Source organism: Manis javanica, chromosome 18, assembly GCF_040802235.1.
Source record: "Manis javanica isolate MJ-LG chromosome 18, MJ_LKY, whole genome shotgun sequence".
Lineage (NCBI taxonomy): Eukaryota > Metazoa > Chordata > Mammalia > Pholidota > Manidae > Manis > Manis javanica.
In genome coordinates this window covers 13,671,577-13,698,928 of record NC_133173.1, presented here as the reverse complement: position 1 = coordinate 13,698,928, position 27,352 = coordinate 13,671,577, and the positions used below count along the sequence as shown (strand labels likewise).

The following is a 27,352-nucleotide window of genomic DNA, read 5'->3' as shown; positions in this document are numbered from 1 at the left end:
GCAAGACTTATTTAGGTGGGGATTGGGTAGTACAGTTGGGGTGAAAATGCATTTTATAAGCTTTCCTTGAACGAGAAGAAATGTATTCATGGACTGGGGGCACGTGCAGACGGGAGGAAGATCTATGGAAATTGAATAGGCAGTTTCAGCATTGGAACACCGGGGAAAATCCACTTCAAAATTTCCAACAGTATCCAAGAGGTCTTGGGGGAGGGGTTATCGAAAGGGGCTGTGCGCTTTAAAGGAGGAGAGATGCTGCTCCTCCCGGGGATCACGTCGCAGTGTGACAGGAGCCCTGGGCGCACAGGGCACAGCTGTAGCTTTAGGTCTGGGGCCTCACTTTCTCCCTCTGCCAAATGAAGACCATGGCAGTCCACTGGATGCCTCCTTTTGGGGTTGCTTTGAGACCCAGAGAAGGACGGCTCCCTTCTTTGGGTATTCGTCTCAGAGGTGCTCCTACCTCAGGAGTGAAGCACAACAATGTAATGGAGCCCAGACCAGGGGTGTGGGGTGGGCCTTAGGTGAGAGGTCCTCCTGGGTGCCCGGGAAACCAAGAAGGCTCTCCCTTCCTCAGGGCACACCACTCAACAAGCATTGCACAGAGCCTGGCTCAGCTGCAATGAACAAACGCTGACTTCAGTCCTTCCCCGGGTTTCAGGTCACTCTGATTGTTTGCAAAACATGTTCTTTTTTTGTCCCTTGCCAGTACTTGTTCTCTCTGTGAGTAAAACACAAACACATCCTGAGGGATGTTGTGCGCCAGTTTGCAGCGATGGCTGTGGGCTTCCGCACCCTGACCTCCCAGGCCCTCTGCTCAGGGTGAGGATGCACTGCAAACTCAGAAGACAGTTGTTTTGACATGAAATTCAAGGAAGTTGCTACAGACCCTATTCCTTTGAAGAAAAAAGAGATAAGTCTAACGTTTTCAGATCCTTTTTTTACTTCAGTTTGTTCAAGTCCAGGATTTTAGATAAGCTTTTTGAAGGACTGATTTATGCCTGAGAACCTTTTTTTTTTTTGTTTTTACGTGACTTGGCCAGTTGGGGGTTTTACAGCGTTTAGGGAAAGGGTTAAGAGGTTGACTTAGGAAGCACAGTCACATGCTATCTACTGATCCCTTCATTAAGCAGATAAACACTCCATACTCTCTTTTGTGGTCTGCCAAACGTGTGGCTTCATGGGCACCCTCATTGGCACTTGAATGCAATTGGATGCCTGTATATTTATGTACTTTTTGTGCAAATTGCTTTAGTCTTCAGGCCAAGGATGGAATGTAAGAATGATCCTTGGGCATGGTTTCCAAGTTTGGGACCTCACTTATGTTTTGCATTGTACAGCTACCCTGCTTGTTTTTTTTAAATAAAGTTAGCCCGAAGTGTTAAGTTCTTCCATCTTTCAAAGCAAATTCCTTTGAACCCTGAAAATCAGATAATATTTGTGAGGCAGTGAAACAAGGAGGATGTGAGGTGGAAGATAGGTTGCCCAAGAGCAGGAAGGGGAAAGAGACCCTCTTATCTCCCAGCACTCATGAGCTCTCTATACACCATCTCCTTCAGCCTGGCCTGCGGTGGTCAGGTCAGTTGCCATGAGCACAGCCAAGTGAGTGGCAACGTCTGATGGGAAAGCCTGAATTTTCTGTCCCACATTTCAGAGCTAGCCAGAGGCTTTGCCATGTTTTACTTCAAGCTCCAGATTTCTTGGGGCCCAAAGTGATATTGGGTGGGCCTGCAGCAATGTAATTCACTTTATAATTTGGATAATAATCTGGAAAAAACTAAATTCCTAAAATCAGAAATGATACTAGATATGTAATGGTTCAGAGATCAAATAAAAATTTACTCTCAGATGTTTCCTAATTAATTGGAAAAACCAAAGGGTATCTGAGAGCCCATCTCATTGGGCATTACTAAAACACTCTTTCAACTAACATTTTATACATAAGATGCCTGTGTTGGCCCTTCAGTTGAACCCAATTTTACCTATCATTTACAAAAATACCCATAAAAAACAAGTCAACTCATGGAGTTAGAAAAAAAAAAAAGAAGGGAAGGGCCTTAAACTTTGGAATCTTTTAGTCAACCCCTCCAAAGTGCAGTCAGGGTGTTTTCCCTAGTTGAAACTGAGGAAAGATAGTTTCCAGTTTGTATTTGTATTGGCAAAATAGGAATTTAGTGTTTTTAATACATTCTAGCAAGGCTGATAATATTTTTGTCATATGCACTACCTGCCCCACCCCCCACTCACCTCCACTACCCTCAAAAATAAAAACTAAAACAGAATAAAATATGACCCACCAGAATTCTGTGAGAATAGCAAGTTTTGATTTGTTTTGTTTCAAGTAGTCATCTTTACAAGGACATTCCATCATTCTACGTTTGCATGTTTTTCCAAGGCCCTCTTGAATCATCAGATAGATGAAATGTAAGTTGTGTGAATTTTTGTTGGGTATAGGTGTTCCATGGCCCAATTCTCCACAGACTGGTTCTCATCAGGTTTGTGTGGTCACTGTGTTAACCAGAATGGAAGACCATCTGGGGATACCCTGTTCTGTTGTCTTTCCTGGTAACAGAGTTTCCTGTACTTTGAAAGTCTAGTGGATCTTTTTGCGGTTTCTCCACAGTAGTAAAAATGCTTTAATTTCAGGAAATGGGGCCAGCAATCAGATTAGATAACAGGAAAGAATAATGGGGCATTCTAGCATAATACATGCTCTAGAATATGTGTTTACAAGTCCAAAAGTGTGCCATCGGGAAGTAACAAGATCAAAGGAGAAATAACCAGAGAAGCTGGAAAGGTAAAAAATGACATGAAGGTTGCTGATTTATAATTATTGCTATCCATGCTCCTCAGATCGATTTCATTACCGAACAGGCGGGGAGAGGGAGTCATTTTTCTCTTAAGCCACCAAAAGAAATTTTTCCAGGCACAATGCTATGTTTAAAAAGCATATGCATCTTTACGGTCTCAAATACGTTTAAATATACTGTGAAAACTTAAATTCCCAAGAAGAAAATGGATGCAAGACAGTAAGAGACCATTAGCTCAAGAGGGTACTGCAAATTGCCAAACTATGGCAAGTTGGTGGTGGTGAGCAACCTTGCTGGTAGCCACAGAATTGAGATGAGATAGCTGTTTCCCCTTCTAACATTAGTAAAGAAAGAAAAATGGGATTAGGGGCCATTTTCCCCTTCTTTTTACAAGGGACTTTGTACTCTTAAAACTGTATCAAATAATACAGTATGATCTCTAGAAGCATCTTTCAAAAGAGGATTCCAAAGGGGCTTTGCACAATTGTGAGGTCATTGACTAGGTGTGTATCTTTCCAAGGGCACAGCTTTAGCGGGGCTGTTCTTTATTCATTTGTTTAACTCCTGTGAAGAGGCCTCACTGTGAGGCATATATGTATACAGGTGTGCATGTACCAACCTAAATTCCACACATCCTGTAGAAATCTGCCTTTATAGGTACCGCGGGCATTTCTCACTGTCTCCTTGTAAATGGTTCTATGGTTGTTGACAAACATTTTTATCCAAAATTTTGTCTGCTGGACTCTAAATAGTAGTTTTGCTGCCAGTGGCTGTGTGTAGTTAATTCATTTAAATTAGGTTGACATAAATGTTTACGTACGTGGAAAGGGGTGTTTGCATGGGTTGCTGAAGCACTGTACCTTTTGGACTAACAATTTCTACCAAAATAAATAGAGAGGAGTGCTGTGTGTAGCCACCCCTGCATAGCATGATGCTCCCAACAGGTATATGCAATAGGTAATCTGTCAGTATCATCGATACTTCAGTCAACACCAGTAAGGCATGTGATTGCCCAGAAATGGGCCCTTAGAGATGAGCCAGAGCCTCAAAGCTTAGGCCTCTCCCTGTGGGCTTGGTCTCCACTTAGACAAAACAGCCCCCAATTTGTCCCTACGGGACACAGGCCTGCCTTGTTAGGAAATCAGCAATGTTTAGGAGCCCACAATACCTCACATAACTCTGTGTACAGTAACAGAGAGTAGAAATAGGGCTGTAAGCACGAACAACCAGACAAGTTATAAATATAGACTACTCTCTCAATTCCACTTTAGTTAGTCATGGAGGGACAGTGTGAGTTTTATAAACTTATAAGGAATATACAAACAGTTCCAAATTTAAAATAACTTGGAGTAATTTTTAAGTGTGTGAAAAGAGTATTTTTTTCCACCCTGTCCATTTAAGCATCCATGACAGCCAACAGTAAGTAATTGGTGTCTTTATGTGCTCAAGCCTGGCCGTCACAGCACTGGGGAAGAGGTTCAAAAGCATCGCCCATTCTGCAGTGATTTCTCTCTTCTTCTTTGCGAAAGACTCAAAAAAAAAAAGCCGGAGGAGGCGGTGTTGAGGCGTGTATGAGAGAGACACTCTGTCTGTGCCCATCTGGACAAGTGGGCGCAGGCTGCCCTTGCCACAGCTCCTGGTGTGGGGTGCGTCCTGCCCGGACAGCCAGACTGTCCTGGGTTGTTCTCCTATTAGAACTTGTCTGTGTTCCTCAAATTTGTATGTGGGCTTTGACTATGAGTTTAGAAGAAAGCATTTTTGGATGATTTTAAAGTACATCAGTATAGTTTGATTTTTAAAAAAGAACGTTCTGTTTTATAAAAAATAAAAGGAGTGCAAAGTCAGATCCCATTGCCCCTTCTTAACGCCAGACTTTATTCCTTTCCTTTTCCTTCTCCCCGTCTATGGAGACCTTTCTGCGATGCTGCGATGCCGCATCAACATCCTTGGCCAGGCATTTCCACAGAGATATGGCTGCGTGGGACATTCTGTTCTCCATCCGGCAGAGCGGGTGGGGGGCTCAGGCGTCCTACACTTCCTCCACAGATTAGACAGCCATTCCTTTTTTTTCCTACTACCAGAAAATGACACGATTTCACCAATCTAACAAAGTATCGAGTCTTTCTCCAGAATAAATATAGACTGTGAATAGATTGTGGGGTCCACACAGGCCTCTCTATCAACTTCCACCTGATATGCCTCTGATTTTATCATGTCTCTGTGAATAGAAAGGATTTCAAGGCTCATTTTGCCACTGTGAATCACAAATGTCAATATTTATGGAAAGAAAATAAAGGGGAACGAAGTACTGACACATGCTACAACATGGATAAACCTTGAAAACATTAAGCTAAGTGAAAGAAGCCTGTCACCAAGGATCATGTATGATTCCATTCATATGAAATGTCCAGAATAGGCAAATTTGTAGGGACAGAAAGTAGAATAGTGATTGACATCGAGCTGCAGAGGGGATGGGGGTGGGGGAAGTGGTTAATGGGTACAGGGTTTCTCTTTGACGTGATGTTTGCTCAACTTGGTAAATATACTAAAAACCATTAATCTGTACAGTTGAAGTGGGTGAATTGTGTGCCAATTGTATCTCAATGAGGCTGCTACTAAAGACAAATGTGTGAAGGAGGAAAAAAATCACATAACCCACAGTAACCAAAACCAGCAGCTCTGCTAGAGAAAGATTCTGGAACTGCCTTCTGCACCCCTCAAAGCTTTTGGTATTAATTGTAATCCTGCACTGTATCTTTCCATTGATGGCTACTCTTTCTTTGCTCTTCTTACTAATCAGCTCTTGAAATTTTTCTTTAATAATAGTGCTGTGCATAACTTTCCTCCTTCTGAAATAGCCTGTTTTCTTTTTCTTTTTCTGTTTTCTTAATACCCTGCCCAGCACTGCTTGTTGGATCCTGGAGACTTATGTGATCCAATGGGCTTTATCTGTAGGTGTTTCTTTCTTTTTCTAATGAAAAGTTCACAGATGCGTTCAATAGCCAGTATGAATTGTTTTCCAAAACCTCTTGGCTTACCCTCTATACTAGCCAGTGAGGATCTACTTGGAAGTTGGCTGTTTCTATGAACTTTGATTATATTTCTTTGTGTGTCTGACCAAGAGGAAGGCACAGAACTATTTTTTCCTTGTCCTCCATGACCAAGTTTTCAGTCTTCCTGAGACAGATAAATTGGTGAAGAGAATGAACTCTACTTATATAATCTCATGAGTAAGACTTGTTTGGGTGAAATGCATTCTAGGAGGACATTGAGTCTCCTTGGGTCTTGCTGGTCTGGCTTTCTGATAGCAAAGTCATTTATATATAGTTGCATTTGCCCCATAAAATTAGCACTAAGTGTGGTCCATGTGGGGTTTGCTGTTTCGCTCCCACAACTTAGCAGCGACTGTTGCTGATAAACCTGACAGGGCTCAGCCTTTCAGATTTGTGCTGCAAAGCAATGATCTTGACGGTTCTATTTGCCATAACTCAACAAATAAAGAAGCCTCAGTGGGCGCATGTTGTCTCCTTGATGCCACCTGGACGCTTGACCTTCTTCCAGAGGACCACGTTTCTTGAGTTTTTGTCCTTCCTCCTGACTATGTAGTACACCTTGGCGAGGAGAAGAGGGTGCTAGGACTTGCAATTTATTTTTTCCTGATGGATGCATGCTTAAAAAGAAAAAGTAGCATGTGAAGAACTCCCTAATCTTTTCTTTTTAGACAGCAGAGACTGGTGGAAACATCTTTCCATCTGTGGAACAGAGCAAGTGAAGAGGCTACGACTGGCAGTCACAGATCTGGGTTTGAAGCCCAGCTTTACAGCTCGACAATTATTAAACTGGACAGTTAATAGCTGTGGACAATTGTTAAATCTCTGTGCCTCCATTTGGTCATCTACAAATGACCAAATGGTACTGACCCCATGTGATTATTAGGAAGATTAAGTTAAATAATGTATATAGGCACATGAAAAATGGACAGTGAAGTTTAACTTTAAGTTAATAAAAAGTCCTGTATTCAGACTCAATTGTATTCATCTAGGAAAGGCTCAGTCATTGGGAAAAAGAAGACAGGAATTTTAGACAGTTAGGAACTTAGAATGAGATCTTGCAGTGTGATGATGGTGTCTATTTTGAGGATCATACAGAGACCCCAAGCATACCACTGGTCATGGAAGACCGCTTTGTATTCCAGACTCTTCAGTCTTTCTGCAGTGTTAGGGTCTATTTGAAGGTAGGTGCTGAGGAGCGCTGAGGCTGAATAAGACATTTGGAAGGAGGCCAGGATCACAGTCTTGGAATTTTGACCCTGAGTATTTGAATGTCTGACCTGTACAGGAAAGCATCCACTTCCCCTGAGTGTCAGCCACCTGAGTGAGGCCTGGGGAGAGCTCACCGTAGGAATGTATTCTTGTTGGGTGTAAGGAGGGACTTGGTCAGGAATGGTGCTAACTGGCAGCTGGAGTAGCACTTTCTCTAATGAACCCCTGTAAACACCACCTAAAGATTCACCTAGGTTTTTGGAGACCAGTTCTCAGACAGGCCTGAGATGGATGACCTTTAAACTTCTTTCAACTTGAGGAATCTGTGGTTCAATGAGAGGGAGAAGATGACCACATAAGTACTTGTTATAAACTGGAGACGGTGCTAATGGCCCTGCTTCCTGCATGAGGCTGCCTGCTATTGCATGCTTCCATACAGTCCTGTGACCATGTTCCCTCCGAAGGAGTGGAAGGTAGGAGAAGACAGCTAATGGGAGGGGAATGATGAGGAGTAAACATAACTTCTTGCCCCCCTCTACACACATACCCCAGTATTTCAGAAAGTTCCTGTGTTACCACAAGGAAGCTTTGTCCAGGAGCCTTCCTGTTAGGAAGGAAGCTGACTCAATAGTGAGGCTTGAAAACCCCTTTAACGATTGCAAGGAGGCCTCCTTGGTCCTCCCTGGACTTGAGAGAAAATGAGAGCTTTCTGGCTCACTCTGTTGACAGGTTCAAAACTGTAGCCTGCCGCCTCCCACCCCAGCCCCACCCTGCCCCCTCTCTTACTAACCAGCCTTTCTGGGCTCACTAGCATTCTCTTCCCGAACCTTTCTGGGTGCCTCTGGGTGCATTCCCAAAGCTCCAGGCCTCTTAATACCAACCTTTTAGTGGGTACACTGAATATTTTTGGTCCTAACAGAAAATGAAGTATCCTCGGATTCTAAGCATTCAAATGTCTCTTCATCTGGCTACCATTATGGTGGAATTGTTTTCTCCAGCCCAGAAGGTGGTTTCTTTTGGTACTGAGAAGAGAAACGTCTTGCAAATGCCATATTCTTCTGTGAACATTTAAGACACGGGGTTAAGTGTTGAACCCCTGTTGCATTTGAACTTCCTGTTGCCTTAGGTAATGGTTTCGGTAAAAGAGCTGCAGTTTTCCAGGCAGAGGCCTGTTTGGAAGTTGTTTTAAACTCTGCCTGGGATTTCTAGGCAGTGGTTCTATGGAGTTTTCCCTTAGCCAATTTTCAGAATGTCAAGAAACTTGACAGATTCTTCTTGTCTTCCTTTTGAAAAAAATTGTTATTCACTATATACACACAGACACTGCGTGTGTGCGTGTGTGTGTATGTGGCTCACACATAGATGCACTAGGTTTATTTTGGTTTTATTTCATAGAGCTAAGCGTTTTCACATAAGCCTGCTTTTCCATCCTAGCTGATTTACTCAGAGAACTCCAGACTAAGAGCTGGGATGAGGCACAGCACTCTCTGTTCCCTTTGACAGATGCCTCGGACTGGGGTCATTGGGCAGGGTGGAGGATGCGTGTGAGGACAAAAGGGAGGGCAGGTTGAAGATGATCTTACAGGGCAGAGCATCTCCCTGGCGGTGGGTTCCCCTGGCCACACCCTGAGGACCTCCTCTGTTAGTTGTGGCTCCTGGAGACCGGACGCCCTTTCTGTGCAAACTGGGACATCCGACCAAGCAGTGGGAAGTTCAGGGCTCACCTGTCTTCTTAGCCAGAGAGATCAGCATGCAGCTCCAAAAGCAGCAGGTGGGCAGGCTTCAGAAGCAGCAGGCTCTCTCTGTTTCCTCACTCTGGTTGATGTGACCACCAAAGAGGAAGCAGTAGGGCCCATTTTTGGTTGAGCTGTTTGTCTTTAGGTCCTTGAAGTTGCATTTGTCAGGTTTAGAAGAATCCCACAAAAACATCATTATTATTATTATTATTACTTAAACTTTGTCGAGGAGAATGGCAGGGAGGGGTAGAAACATAGGACCCAGAATTCACAGATGGATATATTAGAATCCACTTGAGTAGGTTCCTTTGAAAAGAATGGGGGTATTTGAAAGGAGGAAGGACTCTACGGGGTGCTGCTGGTCCCCATGGTTGGTGGCAGCCTTAGGATGCTGTTCTGGGACCTCTTGGCTCTCCTTAGATCTCCTTCCCTCCCCTTTGACACTCTTTTCACCTCCTGTCTGCTGACCATGCCCCATGACATTGCCAGCTCGCTAGCCCCCTAGTTGCATCCATGAGGCTGCATGCCAGGCATTTCCATTTGGATGCATAGACAAAACAACACATCCCAAACTGAACTGATCTTTCTGCACCCTTCCAAAAAACAAAGGTTGCCACACTTTGCACACATCCTTCCAAATTCTCTGGATATATATCTTCAGTCGACTCCTTTCCCAGGCTGCACCATGCCTCCTTGGTCTGGTCCACCATCACAGCTCATGGAGATGGCTCCAGAGCCCCATGGGTCAGTTCCATTCTGTTTTCCACTCAGCAGCCAGAGTGATGCTTCTAAACTGCACATCTGCTCATGAGATGCCTTGCTTTGAATCCTTAAACAGCATCTGTCCCTTTCCTCTTAGTAGTAGTCCAAAGTCAGGGTTTAACTACTCCAGGTTAAAAGGCCCTTCTCACCTCTACCTCTGATCTCACTGTCCTTCCTCCCAGTCTTCCCCACCCATAAAAGCCTGAATCCTGTCCCTAAAGCCTGGATCCTGCAGTCATGCAGAGTCTGATTCTCTGCCCACATTCCCCATCAGTCCGGCCAGAACCCTCGTGCACCTGCCAGCTCCTACTGGCATTTCAAGCTTGGGCCTGCCAGTCGCTTCCCCTGGAAAATCCTTCTTACTAGCCCTTTGCTTGTCCCTCTTGGTAGGTACTCCCACAGTTGTCCTCAGGTGGGGACCCAGGAAGACTGAGCTATCTTGTACCTGCCCTGTCTATAGGACCAAGCCCAAGCCTGGCTGATATTAACAGTCAAAAGGAGGCTTTCTGGTCCACTTACCTGTGGCTAGTCACTCTCTGGAGGACAATGCCAACAGACTTGGATGGCCTTCAGCATTCAGTTGACCCAGCTGGGGTTCTTCCCATTCCCTCTGGTATCTGGTGGAGTCAACTCCTCTCCTGGCACGGCAGGAAAACCGTAAACCTTCTCTGGCCCATGTGTGTCCCTGAAGGACTAGGACTTTGGAAGTTGAAGTGCATTTTCCTGGAGTTAGCAGGGGCTCACCTTGATGCGTAATGATGTGTGTCTCAGGAAAGGCAGCCCTCTTTTTATATAGAACAGTGGTGTGTCACTTAGGGTAATCCAGAAATAACTAAAGTGTTCCTAAACCAGTCTGTATTTTGACTCAGAAGTCTGACCTCATTCAAACATTCATGAACTCATTCTATATTTTAGAAATTATCTGGGATAAAATAGTTTGCATTTAAAAAAAAAATCATGTGGCTAAGTGGCCCCTTTTCCATTGTTTGTTCCTTGTGAAGAGGCTGAGTTCTCCAGCGTCTCTGCTGGAGGAGCACTTTATGTCCTATGCTTTTAAAAGTGGTTGCTTGGAGGTAAAGATTGTTAAAGAACTTAACGGACAAAAACAAAAACAAATGTTAAAAAATAACCCTAGAAAGAATTTAATAACCACAGAGACTCTGGGGAGGGAGTGGGTGAAAGGCTGATGCAGGTGACTTTTTTTCCTGTCCCCAAAACTGAAGAGAATAGCTTTTCAATGCAGTGCCGCATTTATATGGGACTTTGACCCTGAATCAATCCTTTTAGTGGTAGATGTGAGATGGGGCATTAGCTTTTCCAACAATTTAGACGGGCTTTTGTTTTTATTGTTGGTCATTGTAAGAATTCCAATGAATAGAAAGATCTCATGGCAAAATCAATTTGCTTCCTCCCCTGAATATTTGCTAGTTTATAGCAGCATCCATGTCCCTTCTATGTTTAAAGTTTTACAGTAGAAATGCCTTTAATCATGCTAGGTGTGCCCCTTATTCATGGAAGCCCAGGAAGAGGTTCTCTTCTTTTCTCCCCTAGCTCCATAATTGGAAATTTGGTAACTGCACTAAATTTTAAGTTTTGGCATTCATGTGGAGCAGCCATCCATCTGCTGGCGAGACAAACTGCCCAGGGCTTTTCTAGAAATCCCTTAATAGTCCTAAACACTAATAATATTTACATACATTGAGATGAGACAAAATTTACAGCAAGCTTCTGGGGCTGGCTCCAGGACACTGTAATCCTGACTTCCATGCTTTCTCCTGCCTTCCTCCCAGAATCCTCTCAGACTGCACTGCAGCCAGGGGACCACTGGCCTCCACCCCAGAGTAGCCTCTTGTTTACAGAACTTGTCCTCCAGCAAATAGGTCACCTCTCCTTTTTGTTCCCTCTCCCTTTTTTTGAGGTGGAGAAAGGAGACACCCCCTTTTTTTTATTCCCCTAGATTATTTCATATGTATTTGTGTAGCATAGCATCATATAACATAAAGTGATCCCTTTAAGAGGAATTGTTCTGTCTATAAATAACATGATTTTACCTAATTTAAGCTTTACTGAAATTCCTTCTGAAGTAGCCCCCAATACTGAGACAAAACCCTAATTCCCCAGCCTGTGTACTCCTTGTAGCAAGAACTGACTGACTGTGTAGTTCCAAGTAACACACCCCTGTGGGGGATCTCAGTGGACCACTGCCCAGAAATGCTGTTTCCAGGGGAGAGGGGAATGGAATGCAAAAGGGATCTATAGATACTATGTGACTTTTTTTTCTTTCTCATACTGGAAATGTCCAACATTTATACTGGATATACCTGATTCCAAGCAAGTGCACAGGGCTTTATTTCTCTTTCAAATGCTCTGGAGTTCTGAGTACTCTATTAGTTAGCTAGTTGATACTGTCTGCTATGTATCATTTTATGTAGTATTTTATTTAAATTATAAGTGAGGATAAAGGGGTTTGCAAGTAGATATTTATCCCAGTTAGTCTCTAATGACAGTCATAAGAGTCTTAATCAATTTTCCCTTCCTCCAGTCACAAAGCATGGTCGTGGCTGATGGCCAAAGGGCAGCCCCCTGGGACCACAGCGCTCTGAGTGTGGTATATGGTTAATACAGCTGGTTCATGGGGATGAGCGAGACTGTGAACGTGGTCTCTGCAGCCAGTTGTATTTTAACCACATGAATCTCACAGGTCTCTTATATTACACATACCTTGTAGGGACAGCATAGCAAAGTTGTGTCTCTCCTCTCACCTGACCCCTTTTCTTTCCGTTTGGCCCCCTCCCATCATTGTATCCTCTGTGCTGCTGCCAGGTGACCCTTCTAATATGTAGATCTGACTGCACTGCCCCCTGCTTACCACCTTCAGGGATGCCCGCTGTCCAACAGTTGGCCTAAATTCCTCAGACTGGCCTTTCCTGAGCTGGCTCCATTCTCTCTCCCAGCATCTGTGACTGGCCCCCACCATCTTCTCCAGAACCCAGTCCTCCCCACCGCCAATAACTTGATTGCTATTATGTGTGCTTACAAGTGATTCCATCTCTTTTTATTCCTGTCCTTCTCGTCTTTCAGGTGCAGCCTCAGCACCTCTGCAAAACCTTTCCTGGGGCCCAGGGCATGTCATGCACATTTACCTAATCTTGTACTTTACCTGGCACATGGTCCATTTCATGAGGACGGAAATGGCATGCGGATGCAGCATGGGCTCAATAAATAACTGCTAAATGGATTAATAGCTGGAAGATACATGTACCCATGTTCTCTTGTTTTCAGTTCAAGAAACTGAGCTAAGGATACACAGTTTCATTGTTCTTTTAGACCTTGAGCCTTGAAGTTACCTCTTTAATGCATATATTTGAAATTAACAGTCTTCTGATCAACTTGATTATCAGATGCCTTCAAGTGTGAGATCTGATGGTAGAGTAAGTACTATATGCATGTGCATTTACTGCAAATATGCTAGGCATGTAAATTCAAAATTACTGTTATCCTCTTCAAGGTGATTGCATTTGTAGACAATATATGTATCTCAACATTTTAGAAGATCCTACACAGATACTTTTTTGGTGTGATTAGAGAGAGTTACTCCTTGTTATTTGTTGGGTAGTTTAGCTGTTGGAAATAGCCCAAAGTCATCGAGAGGCAATTCTGGTAAACAAAAGTGTCACAAACCATCAGGAATGGTTTTCTTCTTTGCATATAGGCAGCTCTGAAGGCATGCCTCAGTTGGGATTTATTCAGTTACATCTAAGAAATAGGAGGCACATAAACAAGATAAAAGTTTATTTCTCTCTAATGTAGAGAAGTCTGTAGGTAAGCAGCTAGGGTTGGCCTGCTGGCCACACAGTCATGAGAGACCAAGTTCCTTTTATCTTGCTCCACCATCACAATGGGCTGCCTCAACAGCTTGAGTTGCCTGCATTTGCTCTTCCATTCCAGCCAGCAGAGAGGAAGAAGGGCATGTACCCTTCTCTTTTAAGGAATCTTCCAGGAAGTTCCACCCAAAAGGTTTGCTTATATCTCACTTCTAGCTATAGGAGAGACTGGGAGATACAATATCTAGCTGGATGGCAAAATGCCCAGTTAAAAGTCAAGGTTCTATTACCAAAATAGGTAAGAAGAATAAATAATGGAAGGCAACCTATTGTTTCAGCCAAAGTGTGATTTCAAAGGAGAAAGTTTCAAAATTATTTTAAGCTTGACAGTAATGAGAATTTGTTTTCTTTAGAGGTGACGGTATTCATTTGAACGTCCAAGTTTGACATTTGCTTTTAAATTCATCTCTTTGTGGTAAAATAGGAACTCTTGGATGCAGCTAGTAGGTGTGTAAAAAGGCACAAACTTTCCAGAGTTCAGGTTGACTAGCAAGGTCAATTCTAGAAATTAATCCTAATGAAATAATAAAGGATTCTCCTGAAGATGTGGTGCTCATAATAATAAAATGTTGGAAATAAATGAAATGCCTAATAGTAAGAGACTGTTTAAAACTTACTATACACTATACTGTGGGATGCAATGCAGCTATTAAATGATTATGGAATTCACTATATATTGTTCCAAAAAAGGCTTTCAGAATGGCTTGATCCTTTGTTAAATAGGTGCTTGTATTTGTATGTATGGGCACATGCATAAGAAAGGATCTGGGAGGGTCCACATGAAGGTATTGATAAGAGGGCATTGGTGGGCAGGTATACTTGATGTTCTATATATTTTCTTATCTATGATCTTGGGGTTCTTTCTTTTTGTTGAGCATGTATTTTTATTATAAGGATAAATAATAATAGAATCTTTACTAAATAATGCATGTCAGAGGCAGTAATATATTTAAGTAATTTTGTGTTGTTTTTCAACTCGGGGAAAAAATAGAAAGTGTATAATGCAAACCAGATTTCATATTTTGTTGATTTATACTTTATTTGCTAGCGAAGCCAAATAGCCCAAAAGAGTGTGATCATTACCATTGTGTGAACAATTTCTGTTGTTATGGAAATATATGTCAGCTCATCTATTGGGAACATAAATTGTGGATCTCTGGTTTTAAGATACTGCTTTCACTGAACTTTAGCACTAAGGGAACAGAGGAGATGGTTTCTAATATCCTGTGGTCCTCTGGGCTCAGAAAGAACTGCTCACCCACCTGTTTTCTTGTATTTGAGAATAGTTGTGAGGCATGGGGTCTTCTCGCTGATTTAAGTAAGTTAGGATGTGTGAACAAGCTAATATCATCCCTTTTTTGGGATAAGACCTTTGATATGATACAAGCAGACACAAACCTCTCTAAAGCCATTTTGTAAACCTGTATGGATTATTTTTTACTATCTTTTAGTTTAACCATTTTTAAAATCAACAGGCTTTTTTGCACGCTAAGGCTTTTCAAGAAAAGACTTATGTAAGGAGCACAGTCAAAATACAGAATAAGCAGAGCATGATGCCTTTTAAAGTAATAAGGCAGCCTACTGTTCTCAGAGGGCTAGTCCATTATCACATGGGCCTCAGGGAACCTTCTAAAGGGGTGTGATTACGCCCATTTTATAGATGAAAAAAGAGAGGGTCCAGGTCAAAGAAGCTAATGACTCATCCAAGACCAAACCGCCAGTAAATAGGAGCTCGCCTTTAAGCCCCACTCTCCCAACTGGAAATACTGAATATTTTCGCCCTGCCTGAATGAAACTCTGAATATGGCCTGAAATGCCGTCATGACATATCTAAGGTGGGATTGGCGGGGCGGGCAGTGGGGAATCCCACGTGGGGAGTTCACGAATGGCCGGTTGATTGGGCTGCCGTCCATGGAGCCACCCGGCGCTGGTGGTAGCAATGGCCCAGCAGATAGCCAGGCTGTCTCACGCCCTGTCCCTCTGCCCCGCAGTGTGCCCCAGCGCGTGCGGGAAGCGCGCGTGCAGCGAGAGCAATGAGTGCTGCCACCCCGAGTGCCTGGGCAGCTGCAGCGCGCCCGACAACGACACGGCCTGCGTGGCCTGTCGCCACTACTACTACGCCGGCGTCTGCGTGCCCACCTGCCCACCCAACACCTACCGCTTCGAGGGCTGGCGCTGCGTGGACCGCGACTTCTGCGCCAACATCCCCAGCGCCGAGGGCAGCGACTCCGAAGGCTTCGTGATCCACGACGGCGAGTGCATGCAGGAGTGCCCGTCGGGCTTCATCCGCAACGGCAGCCAGAGGTCGGTCAGGGTCGTCGTGCAGCCCGCGGTGCTTGCCCTGGGGAAGGACCAGCGGGGGAGTGGGGGAGGCGGGGGGAAGGGACGCGGGTCTGCGTGAGCGCGCTGCCCTAACTTAAAGTTTTTATCAGCGTCTGGGGACATCTCGCAGGTTTATTTCAGTTTGTTTTATGGTTTGTTTTGGAAGTGTGCCGCCCGGCCATTTGAACGGAGGTGTTTGACTGCTCAGCAGTCACTGTCTCCCTGCGCACCTGGTGGGCTGCCATCCAAGCGGGAGACGATACAGGGCACTGTACGTTTAGGTTTTCCCACCCCTGGTGCTGGTCAGCCCTAGCCCAGGGAAGGCTCCGGGAATGCAAGCGACAAGACAGAGAAGCTGGGCCAGCATCCTCAGGCCCCCTCCCCCATGCCTGGGCCTGAACCAGGTGCTGCTAAGAACGGAGCAAGTAGCATAAAGGAACCTACGCTTTCCCTCTCCTCTCTCCCTGCTCCCACCTTCACAGCAACCCCAACCCCATTTTCTCTCTCTCATTTACCTTCCTGAATGTTAAGACTTCACTTAGGAAAGAAAGAAATTCCTTGTAGCAAATGGCACCCCACTTGTGTATGGCAACCAGACTTCCGTAAATGTGTTGTTGGTTTATGTTTTTGAAAAAGCAAAGCTAACATTGTTGCACCATATAGGACTACAATCCTGGAAAGCAAAGGTTAGAGAGGGGCTACTGTTCCCTTCTCTGGAGCAGACAACTTTTAGGGAAGAGTTAAGCCCGTTTTAATGGGCCCAATGCGTCCTTCCTTATTAGCACCAGGGAAACTTTTATGTTCCTGGGTTCTTCAGATATATTCTACAAGTATAAAATACCATTAGAAAAGTAAACAAGTTTGAATTCAATGTCACTTATTTGCTTTTGGCTGCAGTCTGTTTCTGTAAACCGCATCAAGTAAGCCTTCATATAGGAGATTCTATTTCCATTCTAATATTGGAAGATGTTGCTTATACCATAGGCTTACCTTCAAACCAAAGAGAAAACTCACATTATTTCATGAAGTTAGATGTAGAACATTTGGCCTGTTATAATTTCTATAACCATCATAATAGAAAAATTACCCTAAATACTTTAAAATGGTCTATGTGCCAAGAATTCCAACGAACTGTACAATATACATGCTCCACCTAAAATAAGCTTACTACATTTTACTCACGTTTATATTGGCAGCTTGAGAAGTTAAGAGGGCTTTCCTAATGACCTGGACATGGCCTGGAACCCAGGTGAAGCTCAGCCTCAGCCCCTTCTCAGGGAGAGAGCAGAAATGGGGCCGCTGGTACTTGGACTGGGGGGAATGCCATCTTTGCCTGTAGATGTATTTTCCTATGATAAAGTGAGCAATGAACATTTTGACAGTGTTGTTTTTCCCAGTGCCGTGCATTTTTCAAAGAGCTGAGCTATTATTTTTCCTACCCATTCTTACAGTCTGTTCAGAGCCACAGATATACCTTTCCCATTTTAAAATAAAAAGCCATCAAGAAAGAATAACTCCCCCCTCTCAGCCTTTAAGGCATATTTGGTACTTAGTTTAAAATGTTTATTTTTTAATACTGTTTATACCTTCTCTGTACCAGAATGGATTTATAGAAGCTTAATCTATAAACATGTCATCAGAGCACTTCCTTAGAAAAACATTTTTAAGTGCTTGATCATTCCTAGACATTTTACCAAAGGTGTTTGGTTCATATATCGCTATTTGAATAAAAGCTCAGGAAGAATTAAACATACACTTACCACATGACCCAGAAGTTACACTCCTGAACATTCATCCCTGATAAATGAAAACATATATCCACATAAAAACGTGTATGCAAATGTTCATAGCAGCTTTATTTGTGATAGCCCAAAGCTGGAAATGACTCCGGTGTCCCACAGTGTGTAAATGGCTGAGCGAAACACTGGTACTGCCACACCGTGGAATACTATTCAGCAATAAAAAGGAAAAAATATCAGAATACACAACTTGAATGGATTTCAAGGGCATTACATGTGTAGGAAAAAGCCAATCTCAAAAGGTTACATTTATATACATTTCATTTATGTAACATTCTCAAAATGACAAAATTATAGTAATGAAAAACAGATTAGTGGTCACCAGGATAGAGTTAGGGATAAGGGATGGGGTGACTATATAGGAGATCTTTGTGGACCGCTTCTGTATCTTGATTGCAGTGGTGGTCACATAAGTGATAAGAGATAGAGAATTATACACATATATTATACTGGTGTTAATCTCCTGGTTTTGATACTGCATTATCATTACATAAGATGTAGCCATTGGAGATAGTGGTTGAAGGGCACATGGGACTTTTCTGTACCCTTGGAAACTTTTTGTGTATCTACATTTCAAAATAAGTCTTTAAAAAGGAGGGTGGGGGTATTAGATGTTACATAGGTAAATTAGAAGCAATAACAGACTAATAAAAAGTGCTGAAAGAGAGCTACTACCAATGCTAGAAATCAGAATTCTGAATGTGACGTCAGAGTAAGGAGAAATCTCCCTTCCTATGCTTGGCCCAGTCTCTTTGGGAATCCTGCCTGGCATTCTCTAGACATGAAATAGCAAAATAGCAGGAAAATTTTGTTTACCTGTAAACTTTTAAAGAAAGCCAAACCCTGCATTTTGTTTGGCCTTAGACATGCACAAAAATTCCAGGAAAAAAAGGGGGACCTTTTATGAAAAGAGCTAACTTACACTGTTTTCTTGAGTGTTTTCTACTTATCTTCACAAAGTTTGAAAGGTCATTCAAGAACAATAACATAAACATAGAGGCTCTTGCCAACTCACTATCCTATTACACACACATCCCCTAATGTTGCATAATTTATTTTGTTTGGAAATCAACCCAGCTTTCTGATTCTTGGTCTGTGGTTTAGCAGCTGGATTAGCATTTTGTCTGCTATTTTCTAAATAATGGTCGGTCAGCAAGAAAAGCACCTGTGTCTCCCTCACTGGCCCCTGATTCTTGGTTGCAGCATATTGGGGACAGCCTTTGAAAGAGGAGCTTGTTACAAGGTTGCAGAAGTTCTTGCTTTCTTTGTGTATGCAGCAACAACATTTGGATCAACTTACAAATTTCTACAAAACACGGTCACAAAATAACTTCAGTTGTGCTTTAGCAAGAAAACAATCGTTCTTTGCTCTTCCACATGCCTTTCAGAATCCCTCACTGGGCTTTTTTAGGATACCGGCTGCAGGAGTTAGACTCCTGTTAGTGGCAGGAGACACCATTCTCTAGGCATGAAATAGGAAAATACCAGGAAAATTTTGTTTATGTATCAGCTTTTAAAGAAAGCCAAACCCTGCTATCCCTTTTCTGTCCCTGGCCGCTATCCCAGCGGATCCTCCAGGGTGCACCAGGCGGGCCATGACATCCGAGTGCAGCCCATTCTTCTCAGGAGCCACCAACACTTCCTTTGTGCTAGGCTGTTTCTCCCACATGGAACCAGCTGGCTCACCAGCCGACAGCCTATGACACACACATGCCTCAAGGATGTTTCACATATTTTGTCTGGAAACAAGCAGCACGCTTTCCTTGCTGGTACTTTCTCCTTCTGGTTGCAGCTGGAGTAGCTTATCCTTGGGTGGGCTTGGAGATGAGGTACAGTGTGGTGACCACTTGAACGCTTCACAACGGTTGCTCTTTGTAAAGTGTACTATAAAAACAACTAGGATATAAGCCTATCTTTAAGGGTTTTTAATGCAAGGTGACAGACTTAGTTCTCTGTGTTTTTGGTTGGTTCTTTATCTTCAACAGCATGTACTGCATCCCTTGCGAAGGTCCTTGCCCCAAAGTCTGTGAGGAAGAGAAGAAAACAAAGACCATCGATTCTGTTACTTCTGCTCAAATGCTCCAAGGATGCACTATCTTCAAGGGAAATTTGCTCATTAATATCCGACGAGGCAGTAAGTATCCCGTCCCCTTGAAAGATGGCAGGATCTCTCTCTTCCTTTGATGAGGCTTCTCCTACCCATCCATGACTCACGACTAAAACACGGGCCTAGAAAAACAACATGGTGTGAGCACCTCTCATCTGAGTTTCACCCAAAGATAAACAATGGATTGACCGGCTGGTTTTAAACCATTGGCACAGTGTTTATTCCTGCAGAGGACCATCCCTCAACTTTTTGTTAGTGGCATCTTAGGCAGGAGACACATGTCCCAACACACACACAAATCCCAGAAGAGTGTGATGGATGAGAGGTATGACTCAGCAGTCTCCAGTTAAAGCCAGATCTGCACAGTTTTAGGTCCAAAGAGCTGTGGTTATTTGACTGTATTGAGGAGACTGAGCAAAAAGAAGAGTTTAATGATGTCACTTTAGAATCTTTTCCAGTCCAAAGGATGGTTAATCTCCAAATTTACTTGTGAGAGCCAATAAGATACAAGTAGGTGTCATCATTCACTTAAATCTTCCATCTCCCTCTCTCAGGATCACCGTCATTTATAGTACATGGCATTCCTGACGATTGCATGTGCGCAAAGCATTTCTCGTGGACTTAGTCTTGTTTATTTTCACTTCTGATCTTTAATTGGCAATGGCTTCTAGTAGTGGTGTTTTGCATACTCCACCACCAGGACCACTTGGTCAAGGTACTGACAATCTCATAAGCTGGAACAAAAAGAGGGAGACAACGTGTGGTTGAAAGGAATTTTTTTTTCTAAATCCTTTTGTGAAGGCGTTTTTTTTTTATAGTTTGAGGAAAAAAGCAACTAAATTATTTGTGAGTTGACTTTTCCTTAATACTCATGTGTTTAAATGAGTGAATTATATATTCTTAGGATTTAGAAGTGACAGAAATAAGTTTTTGCTTAGTCCTTTTGAACTCCTGGAGATTCCTTGTTTTGCACAACACCTTTCACCCCTCTACCACAGAGATAACTTTTTCTCCACTCAGCTGGAATTTTCTTACCCTTGTGGTGCTTCTAGAGTTTTCTCTTCTTTGCTCTTACTCTTTTCCTTAATTTTTAAAAAAGATTTCCTCATCCTGGGGGATCCCCCTAAAGCAACTAATCCATCTTTTATGTTTTAAATCTTTATCTCCTGAAGCCAAAAAATTTAATCTATGAATTAAATACATGAAGTATGATTTGAGAAGGAATTGGTTTATAGTCATGCATGATGATGAAATGTATCTTCAGTTTCTGTCCAACGCAGGAAAGCAGTTGGATTTAGTGCAACAGGACATCTCATTTGAAAGGACATTCCCAGCCATAACTGAAAGGCATGCATCTAACCCCACATTTAAAATTCAACATCTTTCCCTTGAAATATCATCGCAGGTAACCTCTACAATCTCTAGTCTTCCTTCTCCTATCCCCCTTTGGCAACCTCTAGTCTTTACAGCTTGAATTTCTCTTGGAAGACTATTGAACTGTACATTAAATGTAGGGCCTTGCCTCAAACAGTACCCTTATTCTTTTGTTGTTATCAATTAAAGCAGAAGAGAACCTTTCATTAAATAAGTCTTCACAAATCATATGCAGTGGTGTCCCATTAGTTGAACCACACCCAATTCATTATAGTATTTATCATAATTTTGGCAAAAGTTGAATGTAAGTCTCTTTATTGACTGTAAGCAAAAGAGAGGATAAAGAGGATAAAGGGAAATACACTGTTCATTATCTTGTTTTTATATGGGTATCAGCAACTTTTTTCTAGTTATAAAAATACATATTCATTAAAGACAACTTAGAAGCACAGAAGTGAATTTTTAAAAATCACCTGCAGATAACCATCATTAACATTTTGGTATGTTTTCTTCCAGTCATAGTAAGATAGGATCTTTAAATATAGATCCCTGTATCTTAGGAACTAGAAACACAGCAAAGGCAGTTCCTAATGAGACTGAGAAAATACTGTTTGTTTAGTCATGCCCTTGTACTGTGGAGGCAGTGCTGTCTGTTGACAGAGCATGTTAAAAACGTTCCCTGGAGTTGTCAGCCCTAGCTAATTGGCAGTATAGTATTTATGGTTTTACTTCTGTTAATCAGCCTGGGATCTGTAGCATGCAGCCTTCTAGAAACTCCCCTTCCCATGCCTTGGGGGTCCTGTCCCAGGAGAGGTTGTTGGAAGTCAGGCTTGGGAAGTACATTCTTGGCAAGGGACGGTGGGTCCTATACCAGCAGCCAGAGCATCTCACCGGCACCATGAAACAAGGCCTGCATGGAATCACTCTCTACAAGTGTTTGTGAGAAACCAAGTGTGACGCCCTCATGCTAAGTGAACACTCACTAACACAGTCCCCTCTTAATGTAGATAACATAGCCTCGGAGCTGGAGAACTTCATGGGGCTCATTGAGGTGGTGACAGGCTACGTGAAGATCCGCCATTCCCACGCCTTGGTCTCTTTGTCCTTCCTAAAAAACCTTCGCCAAATCTTAGGAGAGGAGCAGCTAGAGGGGTAAGTGCTCCAAATTTCATGAGCTGATATTATTCCTGTTAAAAATACATAGGGTGCTTTTAAAATGAGACATTACTAAGGTAAGAGCCCTTTCTTGTTAACAAGCAGAAAGGAAGAAGCTACGGTCAGGCCAGGACCCCTGAGTGCCAGCCACCCTGCTGGGCAAGAGTCTCACGCAGTCAGTCGTGACTTTCCACCCTTAGGGCATTGCTGTTTTGGAGAACTGGTGTTGTGACCCATCTGTCAAGGGCTCTGAAACCACAGACAGGTTTGCTGTTGCGGGCACTTTGTGCCAAAAGCAACAGGAATCAGTCTGAGGTGCTTAAGCTCAATCATTTGTGTGACCCTCATCTGCCTCAGGATGCCATGCTATACTGTGTAAAAGCTAGTCTATATTTTTAAAATATGTTGGAACGTAAGAGATTTGGAGAAGTGTGGGCAGTTCATTTTGTTATAAAGAAATCTAGACTCACAAAATTTTTATATTGATTAGCTTATAGGATTTGCCTTACTGGTAGACTTTTCACCTTCTGCAGAGGTGTGCTTTGTGGTAGGGTTTTAAAATAGCTGGAGGGCTTTCACCAGAGGATAAATAAAAGCTGGAGCTTATTTCCCTGCAGCTTCTTTCCAGCAGCTAGCCTCTGTGTACCTTTGCATATATACTTTTCTCATCATAGGAACCTTTTAAATGCAGCTCTGGCTTGTCTTTAAGCAAATGCTTTGAAATAAAAGGAGACATCCAGTAATGAGAGAATTCCTTCCAAAGAGAATTTAGGGAAATAATTTAGGAAAGAAAGAGGTGGGAAGGTCATGGGAAAGGTTTTCCTTGCTGATTTATCTGCCCCAACTGGATAAAGTTACCGCATAAGGGTTTCTTTACAGCCTCCCTGCTTTTCTCAGACTAACTCTTGGTTAGTCTGAAATTCTTAAAATTCCACCATCTGATACGCCAAAGAGAGAGGGCAGCTCTTCATTCCATCCTTGAAAAGCAAACTGTCCTCGCCACTGGGAACACTGATTCTTTAGCAAAAGCTTCTCCTTGCAAACCCAAGGAGACCACCCTTGTCCCCGAACTCAGAGTGTCCCAGGTCACTTTGGTAGCAAGCTAGGGCTCTGCCATTTTGAGGTGGTGGTTCTTGGGTGTTGTATTAAATTTTAAACTGAATTTTAGCATAGCTTTTTTTTTTCCCTCCAAGTAGGTTTGTGGAATCCCTGGTGTTGGTGAACACTTTTCTTTGGCAGATTTTATCTGCAAGCGTTCCTGTTCTGCTACTTAGCGATACATACCCCCCACCCCTCACCCAGGCCGAGCAGGTGATGGACATAAAGGGGAAAGCTAAGAGGAAGGTCTAATTTTCATTAGGAATTGTTACATGATGTGATCACCTTGTCGTTGTGTGTTAACTAAAAATACTACGTGCTTACGTGTAGCTGAAAACTTAAACTTGATATTTATTTGCAAGAGTATTTATGACATATTTCTTATTACCTGAAATGTGGTTAAAACCTGAAATCCCAGTGGGATCTCTTTAAAGATGTGTGTCGTTGCTCAGGTGTGTAGGACACTTTCAAGTTCAGGTAAGCTCCAGGTGCCCACCCAGCTATTAGCGTTTCAGATGACAGGGGAGGGCGGATGGGCCTCAGGTGTTCGCAGCCTGTACTTGGTCACTAGCCTCTGTAGCTGAGGACCTGGACTTCCAGCCTGTTGTTCTTACGTGCTGCTTCTTGGAGGTGCTCTCTTTAGCTAAGCGTGCTTGAGAACCTCTCCTGTCTCGACGGGAGTCGGGTTCTCGTTCCTCACCCATGACCAGAAAGGCGCAGGTCATCTTCATCCGCACGGCTATCTTTTGCATTGGGTGTGACCAGCAGCACCCACACATTTCTTTATTTCTCCTCCTCAGACTTAGGAAGAGAGAGAGGTCCAGCTCCTTCACCCACAGCCCTTACTCCTGCAAGCAGGGAAGAGTTAGAGAGATCAATGCCCACAGGGCAAAGCAGAACTTGCAAGGTGCTATGAGGGAAATGAAAGGAATGTGCCATGGGCATGAAAAAGAGTCAGATATCTGATTAAGAAGATCAGACGGCTTCTGAGAAGTAACCCTTGAGATGGGCCTCAAAGCGTTTCCAGAAACACTCAGAGAGCCATGGTGAAGAAAGGTGGTTCAGGGTAGGATGGCAGGGGCAGAGGCAACGAGTTGGGGCATCCTCAGACCTGTTTGCAAATAGCGCTGGAGAGGTAGGTGGTATTAGAATTACGTAAGGTGTTTTGCACCCAGGGGTGGAGGTTATAATTTAGGGAAGCAATGGGACATATTCAAGGCTTTTGAGTTAGAGGAGTGTCAGCAAAGCTGTCTGGAAATTTACTTTCTGGGCATTTCATTCCTGTGTGCTTTTGGTTTAAACCAAGATAAGGGTGTATTCCAGTGGTTCCCAAATTTTGCTGCACACAAGAACCATCTTGGGGGCTCTTTAAAAACCCTGATACCCACTCTCCCAATTCAATCAGAATGTTTGGGGTGAGAGCCAGATGTCAGTGCTTTCTAAAGATCCCGAGTGCTCTCAGGGGGCAGCTAAGATTGGCTAATGCTACTATATCCCCTTATTTCTTCTTCTCATATGCAAATCCCAAAAGCAATTTGATTTGTTTTTCCCTAAATATTTGGTTGTCATCTTGTTGCCTTAAGTACTATTTTTCCTGAACCTCTCATAGCCAATGAGAACATAAGTGCTTCCATTTGTGTCATTGGATGAAAGCTTTGCAACCTTTTGATGAAGAGTAAACTCACAGTGCAGAGGCCCTTCATATGTGACAACAGTGACTTTCCAAACTGGACCTGAGATCGGCCCCCAAAGTCTCCTGCGAGCCCAGACCATTAAGTCAACTCCAGCACATGAAATTCAAGTGTTTTCCTGGAGTGCAGCTCTTGATCTATACTCAGAGGGAGCCAATTTTGTAATCTGATTTCCTAGCTGGTGACAGGTACAGGCAGAGTCGTGTCTGCACAGACAGCAGGACAGCATCAGGTGGGCCTCCGCTTGTCTAGAACTCAGACGGCCAGGGGTCCCGGACATCACTCACTGCTGTGGTATCGTGTGTTTCTTGAATACTAACTGTGGACATGAAGTAAATCGAGCTCTGTCTGCTATTTAACAAGGAAATGAATTTTGTCATTCACACATGCAAGATTTCTGAGAAATGGCTAATTCTTAAGCCTTTGAATGAGAACAGGAATATTTCTGTAATCAGGATAATTCCTTTATTTGGATAACCTTATTTTCAGATGGCATCAGATAAATATAAGTTTCAGATTTCTTGGTGCCACCAAGGATTGTTGCCTTTAAAAGAATAAAAGTAGGTGCAGATGGTGGATTATGAAAACTAAAAATCTTGGATGCATTTCAGCACCTCTATGTACATGTCCCCACCACCTGGCTTTGTAGTGCTCAGTCTGTCATTCTACCTTCTTCCATCTCTAAGATTAGGCTGCATCAGGGCTGGACTGTAACACTTCTGTGGGACTTATAAAAAAATACACTCAAATAGGTGACTCAGCAGTTCCAGACTCTACCTTGTATCTACTCAAGAGAAGTGAAAACATGCCCACACAGGACTTGTATGTGAATGTTCATAGTAGTATTATTCATGGTAGTCCACACCAAAAAGAAAAAAGAAAAACACTGGAAATAATCCAAATGTCCATTAATGGGTAAATGGATAAACAAAATGTGGCATGATGGAATACTAGTCACCAATAATGTAGCAAAGTGGATGAACCTCAAAAACATGAAGTTTAGTGGGTAAAAAAAGCCAGACACAAAATGCACATTCTATGATTCCGTCAATGTGAAATTTCCAGTAAAGTCAGTGCTGTGATGACAGACAGCAGATCGGTGACCACCATCAGCAGTGAAGAGACTTCAGTGTGATGGAATTGTCCTGAAACTGCATAGTGGTGGTGATTGGACACTGTCTAAATTCACTGAGCTCATGGAACTATACATGTATAAGGGGTACATTTTGGGGTAGGTAAATTATACCTCAATAAAGCTATGTTAAAAAGCATGCAAAGAGGAAACATTTTCTATTTAGTGCCTAGTGCTGTTTGAATATAAATTCTCACTCTTGCTAAACCCCCAAGGTTGGTATAAAGGTTGGATCTGGGGGAGATTGGATGTGGTGTGAAGCAGCCCGTGGCGCATGGATTGGAGGCAGCATCTCTGAAAAGGCCAAGTCCTGTATCCGTCACAGATCGCCGGATGCTGGAGAAAGCCCCCATGTGCTGGGTTCTGAGGCCCCCTAGAGACCGCCGGAAAGAGGCCGTGGTTTCTGCTCTGCGGAATGAAAGGGAATAATGGGTTGTGTACTTGTGGTTTGTTTTTTTTTTCAATTTGTCAGCAAGGCCTGAGAAAATATCCTTCCTACCTCTGTAAACGGGGGACTAACCCTCAGCCCCATTTGTCCCAGCCTCAGAGAGGCTGAATAAATACTTTGCCTAGAGTTGTTTAGTAAGTGGTGGTGATGATGCGTAGATCCTGATGCTTAGATTCTCAAAAGATCCAAACCCTGGACCCAGGGCAACCTTCTAAGTACCACCCCGTCCTTCCTGCCCTGCATGGGAGCCAGCAAGGAGGTGGTGATGTTGATAACTCCGAGGTAAGACAGCCCCCAGACTGGAACCATAAATAAAGCACTTGATTGTGTAATACGTGCTGGGCATTTAGAATATCAATACAGATAATATATAGATGTCCTCAAGGAGATAGCCAACTGCTTCCGGCCTCTGTCAGTTTTCCTATAATTTGGCAGATGAGGCCTACCCAAATACAGAAACAAACCTTTTTTTTTTTTTTTTGCAACATTTAGAAGGCCAGGAACCAAGACATCAGATTTTATAAAATCCAGGCATCATGGGGCCTGTGTAAACTACAGTAAAATAAACAACTTAATCTTTAAAAACATTCTTTGAATGTAAAGGCAGTAAGCTTAGAAACAATTAAGGAATCATATTTACTGAGTAATTGACTTAAATAGCTGTTTCTTTTAGGAAACAATGAAAATCAAGTGTATGTATTGAAGAATACAGACAAGCCTCCCTTTTACCGTCTCTTAATTCTCACCTAGTCGTGGAAAGAATTTGGGGGGAGCT

At 43.0% G+C, this 27,352-nt stretch overlaps 1 protein-coding gene across 2 annotated transcripts in view; it reads left to right on the top strand.

Moving 5' to 3' along the window:
* The window catches only part of IGF1R (insulin like growth factor 1 receptor), a 273,065-nt gene that overhangs the window by 193,696 nt on the left and 52,017 nt on the right, over positions 1 to 27,352 (top strand). For both annotated transcript variants that reach the window (XM_037000618.2, XM_073227272.1), the window contains exons 3-5: positions 15,443 to 15,755; positions 19,558 to 19,706; positions 22,061 to 22,205. In XM_037000618.2, coding sequence (XP_036856513.2) covers positions 15,443 to 15,755; positions 19,558 to 19,706; positions 22,061 to 22,205 — 607 coding nt within the window. The remainder of the gene's footprint in view (positions 1 to 15,442; positions 15,756 to 19,557; positions 19,707 to 22,060; positions 22,206 to 27,352) is intronic.